Here is a 12,456-nt window from a genome sequence, read left to right on the forward strand (position 1 = left end):
GTAAAGATAGTTCATTAAATTTGAACATTTTCAGAATGTACTTGTATTTTTTTGCACTAAAACGAAGGGGAACATTTGGAGTTGTCGTTATTTATAGGTTATTATGCTCTGATTTTACTGGTCCGACCCACTTGAGATCAAATTGTGCTGTACGTGGCCCCTGAACGAAAATGAGTTTGACACCCCTGCCCTAGACCTTTCAGTCAAATATCAACTGTACCATCAGGGTGAGTGTGTCAGTCGTTTCTCCACTGTTTTAATGCAACACCGTAAAAAGCATTTACTGCCCATGTGTACGTGCCAAAATGCACTGGAGCTATAAGACCACGCTGTCCTCCAAGCCTCTCCTATGGCCCCATCTCCTGGCCGCAGGGCTGTAAAACACCACTCACAGTGTGTGTTCGCAGTCATCAGCAGCAACAGCTATTAACTTTCACGGTGTCCCTGTGGACCTTCAGTCGTAGTTAACGTTCTGAAGAGGAGGATGGGGAGCAGAGGGATGTTACAGAATGAGAGAGAGAGAGAGAGACAATTTCAGAGGTAGTCTACCAAAGGCAGCGAGACAGAATGAAGAAAGAGCAAGCAAGACTAATTTCAGGGCTGTGCTAGCAGACGCAAGAGTGGAAATTGAGTGCCTGCATAATTCCAGTATCTCTATTAATCCATGTCTGCTGGGTGCACTGCAGTTTTAACATCAATGGGAATGCTTCCACTTATGTCATGACCCATGGAGGGCTATTAAAATTACTGTATCGTTAAAATGTGTTTAACAGTGTCTGGACTCCTGTTACTATCCCTGTAGTATCATATGGGTCAAAGCATGTGCCACATATTTCCCAATTAGTGACAGATATGTTGCACCTTTGCAAACTGCAGCCAGATACACCAGGCTGACACATGCAGATAATAACTCTGTTGCAGACATGGTCCAAGAATAGCATTGCCCCACATACAGTACATGCAAAGTTCACTGATTTTACATATTGCTGACGAGAAATGTGTTGACATTCCCTAATGGAGTCTGGAGACACAGGCGGCACATTATGCTGAGTTGGTGAAATGCTAAGTGTCTCTACGGTCTAATCTAAATGATAAGATGTTAGTCGGGGCCTGGGGAAACAGGAAGATCCCTCTCCGTTAAAATAAATACCACATCAAAGAAACTGTGGTGTTTGAAGTACACAGCTATGAGCCTTAGAAGTGCTCTTTCATTCTGTGCTTTGATTATGGAATGGGACACAGTGTGTTTACATGGAATACTACACTTTTAGGGAAACCCTGCTTCCTTTGTAGTCAGGCCTGTCTAACACAATAGCAGCACCACAACTTAACATACAGACATCACTATGTCATGCACGCCTACAAGTTTCCCATATTTCGTGGACAAAAACATCCCTATTGCGTGTTTCCCTTATTGCACTGGGGGAGACTGCAGTATGTGCGTGTTAGGTTGTGTCTGTGTGTCTCGCTTCAGCTCTCACCGCGTTGAAGTTGTGGAAGAGGTTCATGCTGTGCGGATGATGGGGGGTCTCCATGGGGAACGGCAGGAAGGGCTTCATGTCCAGGTGAGGCTGCATCATTGTGGGGGTCCTCAGGAACGTCGGCATTGCCGGGCCGACCCGGTTTATGCCTCCTGCACACAGACAAAGACAGAGATTCTTACAACTCATATGTGTGAAATATAATTATGTCCATGTGTGTTTTGACAATCACTGGCAATAAATGTCTTTTGTAATACATTTTGAATTATGCAGCTTATTACAGATTGCATGATGTTGTTTCCTGAAAACTGTCACAGATTTCCAAAAAGCACAATGAGCCATAATTGCACTGCAAAGCAATTATTTCTCTGCATACAAAGCAAAACTATGTGGTGCCCCAGTGGAACACATAATCTATAAACTGAGGAAGAGGAAAAGCAGCGTTTGGGCCGTAAAGCACGCTTCACCAAAGTGCAGCAGCACTGCTGTGCCACAAATGCTGTGATACTAAGGGTTTTCTGGACTGTGTGGAATTCACATCACTGAAGCATTTCATTATATACTACAACATTCACTTCAAATGAAGCGGGAATGCCACAGAGAAGAAAAGAATGCCAGAGAGGCTGTGGGGATTTCTCTCTTATCCAGCTGCCTGCCAGTCTCCTCTCTTCTCCTCTCCTGGGAGACATCTGCACTTTGATGTGAGAATGACTTCCATCTCAGCGTGTATTGCTTTATGTCATCCTGACTCGTGCACTAGAGTTAGATCACTTGGTTGTGTCCTATTATAGAATAAATTAATCATGGACTCTGATTGCCCTACTAACGTCTGACATATGCTCCCCAACTTTGACTGCATCCAACATGTTGTTTGAGCATATTTTCTAAAGAACATAGTCTCTGCAAGAGTATCCCACACACACACACACACACACACACACACACACACACACACACACACACACACACACACACACACACACACACACACACACCTGTGCCACTATGTAAATGTTGAATTCTCCTATAAAAGCATGCAAGACTGTCATAATGATACAAGGCTCCCTATTCTCGTCTGCCCTCTCTTCCTTTTCCTTCTTATCCCCCTTCGTCGTCTCTTTAACCTCTGTCAAGGATGATAGTGATGGGGCCCACACACCAAAACTCAGCCTCAGCAAGCTCTTAGATTAAGCCTCTTAATATCCGCAACTGGATTTCTGTGGCTTTCAAATTCCCCCGAGACTTAAAGCTTTACCGCTCTCCTTTTTGGGATTGCTCTAAGCTACTCTCTCGCTTCCTCACTTGCTGTCCCTCGCTCTGCTTCCTGGTGCAACTCGATTCTACCTGCTTCCACACTGTCACATGGTAATTTGTACATATTTGACACCTCTACATTTTCATCAAGCTTTATGTCAACTGAATGTGATCAGAGAAAATAGAATGGCTGCCGCATGGGGGGAATATGGTGTTAGCAGTCTCCAAAGTTTGGATTAGAGAGAGAGGGGGAGAAAGAGATAGGAAGAGAGAGTGACTTTGTCAGACTGAGTGAAAGTGCTGTCTCAGCAGAAGCCCAGCTGCCTTCTGCTGCGCATCTGAGGGCCTCGAGGTGGAGAGTGCTGCATCATTACCTCTAGATGGGCATGTAAGTTTATTCCACTGAACAAACCACAAATAAACACATACACGCACATGTATTTGTGCATAAACCCATGCTCACACACGCAACTATTCTTACACCATGAGAAACAAGTGCCTGTTGGTTTCCAGCTGGTGGATTGTTCTCATCTCATCATCATAGGCTGACTCAACAGTATAAATATTGAAAAGTAATGTGTCTTTGTGTGTTGCTCCAAATGATAAAGTCTCACACTTTCATTTGTCACACATTTCTCAGAAGTACAAAAATCCAGTCAGTCTTTTAATCTGAGCTCCTCCTTGATGCTGTTTGTTGTGATGAGGGAGTATAGGAGGTCCTGTAGCCTCTCTCTCCTCCACCTCTACCTCCATGACTGATATAGGGAGCTCCTCCTCTGGGGCTGCACCACGAACAACATGACTAATTCATCGCGTCTTGGCTGCATTTATCATGACACATTACCGCATGTTGATACATGGCCTGCGTTTGTATATGAGACTCTTTATGCAGGAATCTGTGTGTGTGTGTTTTGCTTGGAAGGAGTGACTCTGCTAGCTGAAATTGCACAGTAGTAATGTTTGCTGCTCCCCAGTGAGTCTGCACTTGAACATGGGGAGTGTTACTGGCAGTGGGTCAGCCAGCCTCTTGCAGGCAGGCAGACGGAGAGATTGGCTGACCGGGGAAGAGAACGTGTTTCTGCAGCAGCAGCAGGAGGAGCTGAGATCTGAGGAAGTGAATGGAGCTGAAGACCCGAGAGAAGAGAGAGAGGAGCAGTCGTCCTTGGAGCAAAGACACAATCTGTCCCATCAGGGACACTGTGTGCATGTGTGTGTGTGTGTGTGTGTGTGTGTGTGTGCGGAGGCATGTGTGGGTTTTACAGTGTGCATAAATCAGAGAGTGGCTGCTTTTTTCTACCAGTGTATAATTACCCTATTAATTCAAACCTCTCTTCGGGGACCTTCCCACAGTGTAAATCAAACAAATCGCTGAATTGAGTCGGAGTGCGCGTGTGTGACCTGTGCAAGCTTGTGCGTATGTGTATTAGTGTAGTGTGTGTGATTAAGTGCATCTTTGTATGTGGTCCCACCACACTCTATTCTGCACAATGACAAAATCTTGCAGAGCTAATAAAACGATAAGTCGTACCTTTTTTTAAAACAGTTTTGTAACCACAGAACAAGATAACCACATGACACAATAAAACCACAGCCAACGTTCACACTGCATCGCTCCTGTGCACAGCTGTAACACTAGTGCTGAATGGATTCTTTGATTAATCAACAGAAAATGTATTGACAACAACAAGCACACATGCTCAGCATTCCCTGGTTCTAGCTTTTTAAATGTGAGGATTTCTCTCTTCTTTTTCATTATAATTGAAAACCTTCAGTCAAACATAACAAGCAGTTTGAAAACATAACATTGACCTTCAGGACACTGTGATGGACACTTTTCTGTATTTTCTGATTAACTAACTGATAAAAAAAACAATTACAAACAGATATATATATTACAGTCATGTAGAAATTAGCTGGTACATAACAGTGTCTTTATTATATCTCCTGCCTCAATTCTGCTTACTGGTTCTTGGAGTCTGTGTGAGGCAGAGTGACAGGCAGGCCAGTCTGGAAGAGCTGAGAGGACTCGGACAGTGATTTGAATGTTGTCAAACCTTCGACACGCCAGGCTCGCAGGGGCCATAATCAGAGCTCTTAAACATCCTCATGGAAATGGTATTGCAGCCGGTAGCATGCTTGAAGCATGTTTGTGCAATAGCTTTTACAGTTCTATCTTTGTGAAGGCCATTGTAGGTATGGGTAAGGACATCTTTGCATGTGTGTGTGCGTGTGTGTGTGTGTGTGTGTGTGTGTGTGTGTGTGTGTGTGTGTGTGTGTGTGTGTGCGTGTGCGTGTGCGTGTACGTGTGTGTGTGTGTGTGTGTGTGTGTTTCAGACAGACAGTCCCAAATGGAGGCGGGGAAGTGGCCAATAGCAGATTTATCAGGGCCACGCAGGCTGGCGAATTATTCCAAATAGGAGTATCAGTCGCTCTCGCCTTTGATCTCTCTTCTGCCTGCTCTCTAATTTTATCCCTCCTTCTTTTCCCCGCTACAGTCGGTTTATACTGCACCATTTTCATTTTTAACTCTTTCCCCTTTGCCTCCACCTGCAGATTGTCCTTCTCTCTTTTACATACTTTCTCTGTATGTGTAAGGACATTGTGAGCATTTTCATTTGATATTCTTGTTTTGACTAAAGAGAGAATGAACAAAAAACATAGGTACAAAAATAAATATAGATAAATGTACACCACATGACCCAGCATGGGTTGCAAAGTGTGAGTTCATCAACCACCTCCCATCCTCACACACACACACACACACACACACACACACACACACACACACACACACACACACACACACACACACACACACACACACACACACACACACACAAATCAATGCTCTCCAATCCTATTTCTCCATGTGAAACATTTTAATTCCCTAACTTTATGAGTGTGAGTGTGAGTGTGTGTGTGTGTGTGTGTGTGTGTGTGTGTGTGTGTGTGTGTGTGTGTGTGTGTGTGTGTTTGAACAAGTGGAGGAAAATATCACACAAGTAAAGTGATAATAGCATTTGCATATTGTTACTGGCTGTGTTGTGTGTCTCCTGTGCCTGTCTTTCCCACCTCATGCAATAAGTGTAAATGTAAGACTCGGAGACTACCACATGGCCATTCAATCAAAATCTATCAATCAAACAAAATAAACATATGATGTTTAAAGGGGTTTCACATGATGATTTTTACATGAAAAGCAATATAGTGTTATATATCAATACAATGTAGGATGATTATGTAGGTGCAGGGTTGTGTTCACTCCAATGAATGTCTAACTGTAGAAACTGAAACCGATAGAGAAAAGAATCTTATGAAAATCACCACCGGGTGTTTTCCTTGTCTGCGATGCAAGACAAAAAGATGTTTCTAGAATCTAGGCTAAGAGAATCTTTTCATGTCTTGAGATTATCTAACAGGCTGTGTAGATTGTGCCACACTGTGTTCAGCCTTCTTTCCCATGGGCGTTGGGTGCATTCAGGAGAGAACAATGGGAGCTGGGTAGTTGGCACCGTTCACGCTGGACAGGCACAGATGTGCCAGGGTTGTTGGCAGCAGAGGCAGGGAGAAGGAGGTGGTAACAGTCAGGCTGCCAACTTGCCTTTCTGCCGGGCCGTGAAGCCGGCACCTGTCCTCCACATGGCCCAGGGGGAGGGTGACATCAGGACTACATACTCAGTTTATAGTTAGTGCTGTGGATATGTTTGATGTGGGAATATTACCAACTGAAACGTTCAGATTTAATACATTTGATAATACAGGACCCGACTGGTATAAACATAATGAAATGACAACTAAGATATATCTTTTGGCATCTCAAAGTTTTGTGCCACGCTGCAGCTTTAGTGATTATCTATGCAGCGTTCATAATTTACTTTATCGACCTAGTGTTTACAGAGTATTGAGATTGAGATAACAGCTGCCTCTAAATCGTGACAAAACCTGCCCTCGGCTTATGTATACATTATTGAGAGAACTCTGAGTCTGTGAGATGATTTAAAGAGACCGGGGGGCTGCACTAGGAGCTTACTCAACATATCCCCAACATAGTCTCCCTCGTCAAACCTTCTTTCCCTCTCTGTCTCTCCATCTCTCCCATGGACACACAACAGAGTACATTAGACTCGTACAGTAGAAACACCGTTAGCAACTCCTCAGACGCAGTTCAGAGGATGGTGGCTGACTGCACATTGACTAAGCAAAGATACAAAGTAAGGGTTGCCAGACTATTTCATAACCACCGAGGAGGGACTTCTCGTGACCTACATGACTGCCTTATTAGTATTACAGTGTTTGTGGTCAGACGAAGCTGTCGGAATGATCTGTTATGTCCCTGCTGGTCTGCTGTTTCATATGGGTTGTGTGTGTGTGACGAATGACTTGCCATCTGTCTGTCTGTCTCCATTTCTCTTACCATCTCTCTCTCTCTCGTCTCTCGCTCTCATTCATTTCTCGCCTCCCTCCTGATCAGCTCAGTGTGTATTCCGGGCTGAGCACAGCTGTGCCCAGCCCTACAGGAATAGCCAATTCATTTCAGCAGTGAAGGCAGCATGCGGACACAGGGTACAAGAGGGATACAGGGAATGAACATTTGGCCCTGTTCCATTCTGTATTCCCTTCCAGTCTCGGGCACAGAATAACTGTGTGCCTCCCTTTCAGCTGACCATGAGCGCAATCAACAGGATCACAGGACTGACCAAAAGCCCTGCACAAATGCACAAAGGAAAAAGCACTCACACACACATAACAGACACATGCATGAACACACACATCAAAGACCCAAGTATGTGCACCCACACACGTATAGTGAGCATTACATCATTTTTTCTCTAATACACACTTACCCCTGAATGCACCTACTTTTACAGATAGCTGAAATGGATTAGCTGCAGCCAGGCCCATGAAAGGCAGCATTCCTCTGACGCACATCTCTCTCTGCCTTTATACCTGTGTCCATCATTAAGCAGATCACACTGTTTTAAGTTTACCTCCACATATCCACACTCTCTCACATTAATTCAAAGCTGATGCCCCACCTGTCACCTAAAGATCCTGCAGCACAGAGCCCTGCGTAGGACATTAGCCCTGAGCGCTTGTCTAGTGGCTGGATCCTGAGCTGCTTACCTTCCTGAAAGCTTCCTTCACAGACAGCTGTGGCAGCAACAGCCTTCCACCAGATAGCTGCTGCAGCTTATGCTAGGAATGAATTATGAACTCACAGCCTCTTACTCAGGGGCAGTGATGCGCTTCATCAGAGAGAGCACTAAGTGCAACAAGGCTCACATAGTTCTGGGAATCATACGGTGAAGCCTTCCACCTTCATTCCATGCACCCAAGCAACCCCCCAAATTAAAACCTGAACAGGTGTGACTTTAAGTGCCCACAAGAGTGTGCTGCTGAGTCCCTCGGTAAACTTCAAAGCATCCACTTCCAATTCATATTTTAGAGCCTGAAAATGAATATGAAACCGTATGTTCCTATCAAACTTTATTGCCCCCATCTTTTCTAATCATGGTATGCTAATTCCTAGCTTCCTATGAAGGTTAATACATGCACACAAGGTAGGTGTATGCAGATAAAGATCTGTTTGATTTGCTGCCTGGAACGGCTGGTGTTATGCTACGCTTTAATAGGAGGATTATGCAGGGGAAAGCTAGGAAGGCTTAAACTTGTTTCCTTGCCTCAAATGCCAGTTGGCTTCTCTGTTTGCATTCATGCTGCATGTAAGGTATGTGTGTGTGTGTGTGTGTGTGTGTGTGTGTGTGTGTGTGTGTGTGTGTGTGTGTGTGTGTGTGTGTGTGTGTGTGTGTGTGCGCTGGTGTATTTGTCAGATAGTGTAAAAAGGTTTTGAGAGCTTAGTTACTGTGAAATGGTTTCTGCTCAAGACTTCAGCACAGTGCAAGATATTAGTCAGAACATGTTACGGTCCTTAATACAACTATACACACCGAGGTAAGATCTATGAACACACACGCACACACACACACTCACAAAACTGAAAATAACCCTATACTGTACAGTGCTGTGCCAGTAGTGAAATATGATGCATTTAAATGGTTTAAATGAATGCTGGCTTTGTTTCCGTTTTGTTTTGTTTTTCTGTGTAGCCTAACTGCACAGACAACATGTTTATGTCTGTGTACATATTTCTGCATCAGAGGCAGAACGCTAAACTTTCCCCTCTAATTGTAGCTCTTTTAGACTACCACTTTGGAGAAGAGCAATTTTACTAATTTATTGTACTGTAAAGTACAAGAAAAGTACAAGCAGAATGTGTGGTATTGTGATCTGACGCCGGGTATTATAAAGTGGCAACAACAAGAAGAAAACAAAGTTAGAAAAGCTTCCAATGAGCCAATGAGTGATCAAAGCCTCCAAGATCTAAAGTCGTATGGGCATAGTTTACATTATAGGCAAAAGGACAACAAAGTGTGAGTTCATCATCCACCTCCCTTCCTCACACACACACACACACACACACACACACACACACACACACACACACACACACACACACACACACACACACTCACACTCACACACACACACACACACGCACACCAGAAACTCAATCTGTTGCCCTTTGTAATCTGACCTGAACTTAAATCCAGACAGGTCCATTTCAAAAGCAGCTTCTCTTCCAAAAATTATCGCATTTCTTCAAAAGAAATACACACTCATTTACCCGCTACACACAGATAAGGAAGGGTAACCCTTCAGTCTCTCCCAAAGGGGAGTATTGTGTGTAATGACAGAGTGGATGGGGTGGTAATGACATCCTAGTGAGATAATATGACAGTGGTAGGCCCAAAAAGCCCCCCAAAAGATCCTACCTTGATCTCTCCTAAGTAGCTGAATCAAGGCTGGGAGGATTTAATTGCCAGTCTGTCTCTTTGGTAGACACAGGGGAGCTGATTGAGGATTCCAAGAGAGACCGAGAGAAGATGGGAGCTAGGGGAGGAGGTATGATGCAAAAATAATGGGATGGAATGAGGCTGAGGACAGTCTGCCCCTGATAGCCCTGCCTGCTTTGCCTGTCAACCGTCAACTTCACAATACACGGTGTCCAGAATACAGACCAAGGCCAACGCACGTGTTTGAGCTACAGAAGCAGATGCACACCCCTTTAATCCTTCAGATAAATCTCCTGTTGGCTCCTCATCCGGCAGCAACTGTACTTTTGAAAGCTGTTGACTTTTGTTACTTACGGGATGAGGGATTGTGTGCTGGTACAACACACAAACAGAGACATGCACATGCATGCGCACAGATCTAGTGGGCTGATCTCTCTCGAGTAGGTTGTGACCTTCCTGATTCATGCTGTAGATATGTTACAGTGCTGCTATCAGCATTGCAAAGCCAATCCTTCCAAGGGCAGTAAAGGTGGGCCGGTAAAATGATACAACTCTATTCCTTCCCACATGACTGATATCCTGTTTGACTCTGGTTCCACCTTAAATCAATGGCAGCTCTGATAATAATGATACTTTGGGAGAGTAGACGTATGTTGGGCTTCTTGTTACAACTTGCACCAACCCGTTCAGGACAGGATTAAAGACTTAATGAAATATGTCTGAATTGGCCTCAGTCTCGTTACATTCCAATGTGATATTTATCTCTATAGCACCAAGCGTGATGAAACCGTACCATGTAATTAAGTCTGAACTATAGCACAGGCACGAAAATGATTTTTCAGTGCAAGGCTCAGCTATAGCTTTCTGCCTGTGTATGTGTGATTGTGCGTGTGTGTGGTGATGGAGAGTGTTTGTGCTTTTTTGAGGTCAGTAATGACAGACAAATAGCTGTCAGGGATAATGGGAGGGGACAGCCAGGGATGATGGGAACACAGAGAGAACAGCGCAGCGCAGCTCAACGCAGTCCCACTGTGGAGACAAGGCATACAGCGCTGCTACAGTTTTCACACAGAGAGGGTCACAATGAGAGCACAAAACAAACACACAAATATGCACAAACACACACCCCTGTGTGGTTACCCTTGTCAGGGCACTCGCTTGCATTAATTCCCTAACTTCAACCCTTAGTACCAAGACTGACCCACATGGTTACATAGCTAACCCTGTTTTATGTAACCTTAATTCTAAAGCAAACCTGGACCCTTAAAGTAATACTCTGGCAAAAATACATTTAATTGATATAGCACTTTTGTAGGTACACAAAGGAGCTTTACAATAGAGAAACGTTTCGTATTATTTAAATCTATGACTTTCTTATGAATACTCACTGCCTGTAGGCTTCAAAGATGTTTTTAGGAAAGTTTGTAGCTTTAAGTTTAAGTTTTCTTTTTTTGCAGACGACTGCAGCTGTAGCGTCAGGAAAGTGGATTTTGCTGTGGTGGTTAGTAAGAGAGGTTTCTATGGACATTTGATAAAAAAAATTCTATGACTCACTGTTGGAATACATCGTGGCTGCTGTGAATTTAAGAGGACAATATAATCTGCCATCCTCAGCAAAGGAGCAAGGGAAAAAAGTATTTGAAACACAAATGATTTTCAGTTGAGTTTTCCTTGAAGTCGCTAGTATATTTACACACTTATGACAAACTAGAGTGCACTCAGGTAAAGGCTACACACAAACAATTAAAACAAACAAAAAAGACTGTATAGTTACATATTATGTGGTTTGGTGTTGATCTACCGTAACTATCTAGCAACTGGTTTCATGAACAACACCCTAAGAGAGAATAAATGACTGTAGGCTATCATCCAAAAGAGAAACAGCTCCACCACCATCTCCCCTGTCCTCTTTTAAATTCCTCTGCTGTCTGCTCTCTTTCTTTCTCAGGTTTCTATCTTTTTATGTATTTTCCTTTTGTAATGAATGCTCCTCCCTTGGCCGAGGGCCAGTCAGGTGTGTAAGATGATCACAGAGTTGTCCAGTGGATATGTGTCTGAATGTCTCTGGCTGTGGGCAATGTCTGAGTCAGTGATGGATGGATTGTTGGAATGAGGAGGAACTAAAGCATTTCTTTGTTGTGTCTGTTGAAAGACAGTGATCCACTGCAGCGGAGGGAGATTATACTTATGGCACTGGCAGAAAGAGGATGACAGCAGCGGGGAACACAGGGATAAAGAAATGGAGGGAGAACACCTTAAAAAGAGGGAGAGGGAAAGAAAGAGGACAAGGTGACATTCTTCACCTGAGAAGGCAGCACTCTAGAACATTTACCTTTCCTCTCTTTCTCCACCTGTCTATGTGTTCCTCCTTGCAGCCTGTTCAAATCTGCTCCTACTTGTTTTTCCTACTGCCCAGCCCCCACCCATGCCCACATTTCTCTCCCATCTCCTCCCCTTCTTCCCTTGTTTGAGGCGGTGGTCACACACCCAGGTGGAACAATAGCCAGTGACTTTATTCCCATGCACCTCCCAGAAACCTGTGCCCTCAGGTATGGAATTCTATCACCCAGCCACAAACAGGTGGATCAACCCAAATACACTTCAGGGGATGGCAACAAAGGCGCCAGATTCCCATTGAGATTAAACCCCGATTACAAGGGAAGAGAAAAGGAGGAGGCATGATGGGTTGGTGCAAGGGGGGAGTGGGGGGTTTCAAAAATGTACCTCTGCTCTTTAAAGAACAGCAGCCATAATGTTGCTCTGCCCAGTGTTTGCCAGTCCATTTCATTGACTTCCATTCCCCAAGGAGGGTAGAGGGCAATATGCTATCAACCTAATAGAGTGGGGGAGGAGACTGTTTTGTGGTT

The 12,456-nt window shown here is 44.2% G+C and overlaps 1 protein-coding gene across 3 annotated transcripts in view; it reads right to left on the reverse strand.

Moving 5' to 3' along the window:
• The window catches only part of znf385a (zinc finger protein 385A), a 58,023-nt gene that overhangs the window by 21,431 nt on the left and 24,136 nt on the right, over positions 1-12,456 (reverse strand). For all 3 annotated transcript variants that reach the window (XM_029435311.1, XM_029435312.1, XM_029435313.1), the window contains exon 2: positions 1,482-1,633. In XM_029435311.1, coding sequence (XP_029291171.1) covers positions 1,482-1,633 — 152 coding nt within the window. The remainder of the gene's footprint in view (positions 1-1,481; positions 1,634-12,456) is intronic.

Source organism: Cottoperca gobio, chromosome 7 (assembly GCF_900634415.1).
Source record: "Cottoperca gobio chromosome 7, fCotGob3.1, whole genome shotgun sequence".
NCBI lineage: Eukaryota > Metazoa > Chordata > Actinopteri > Perciformes > Bovichtidae > Cottoperca > Cottoperca gobio.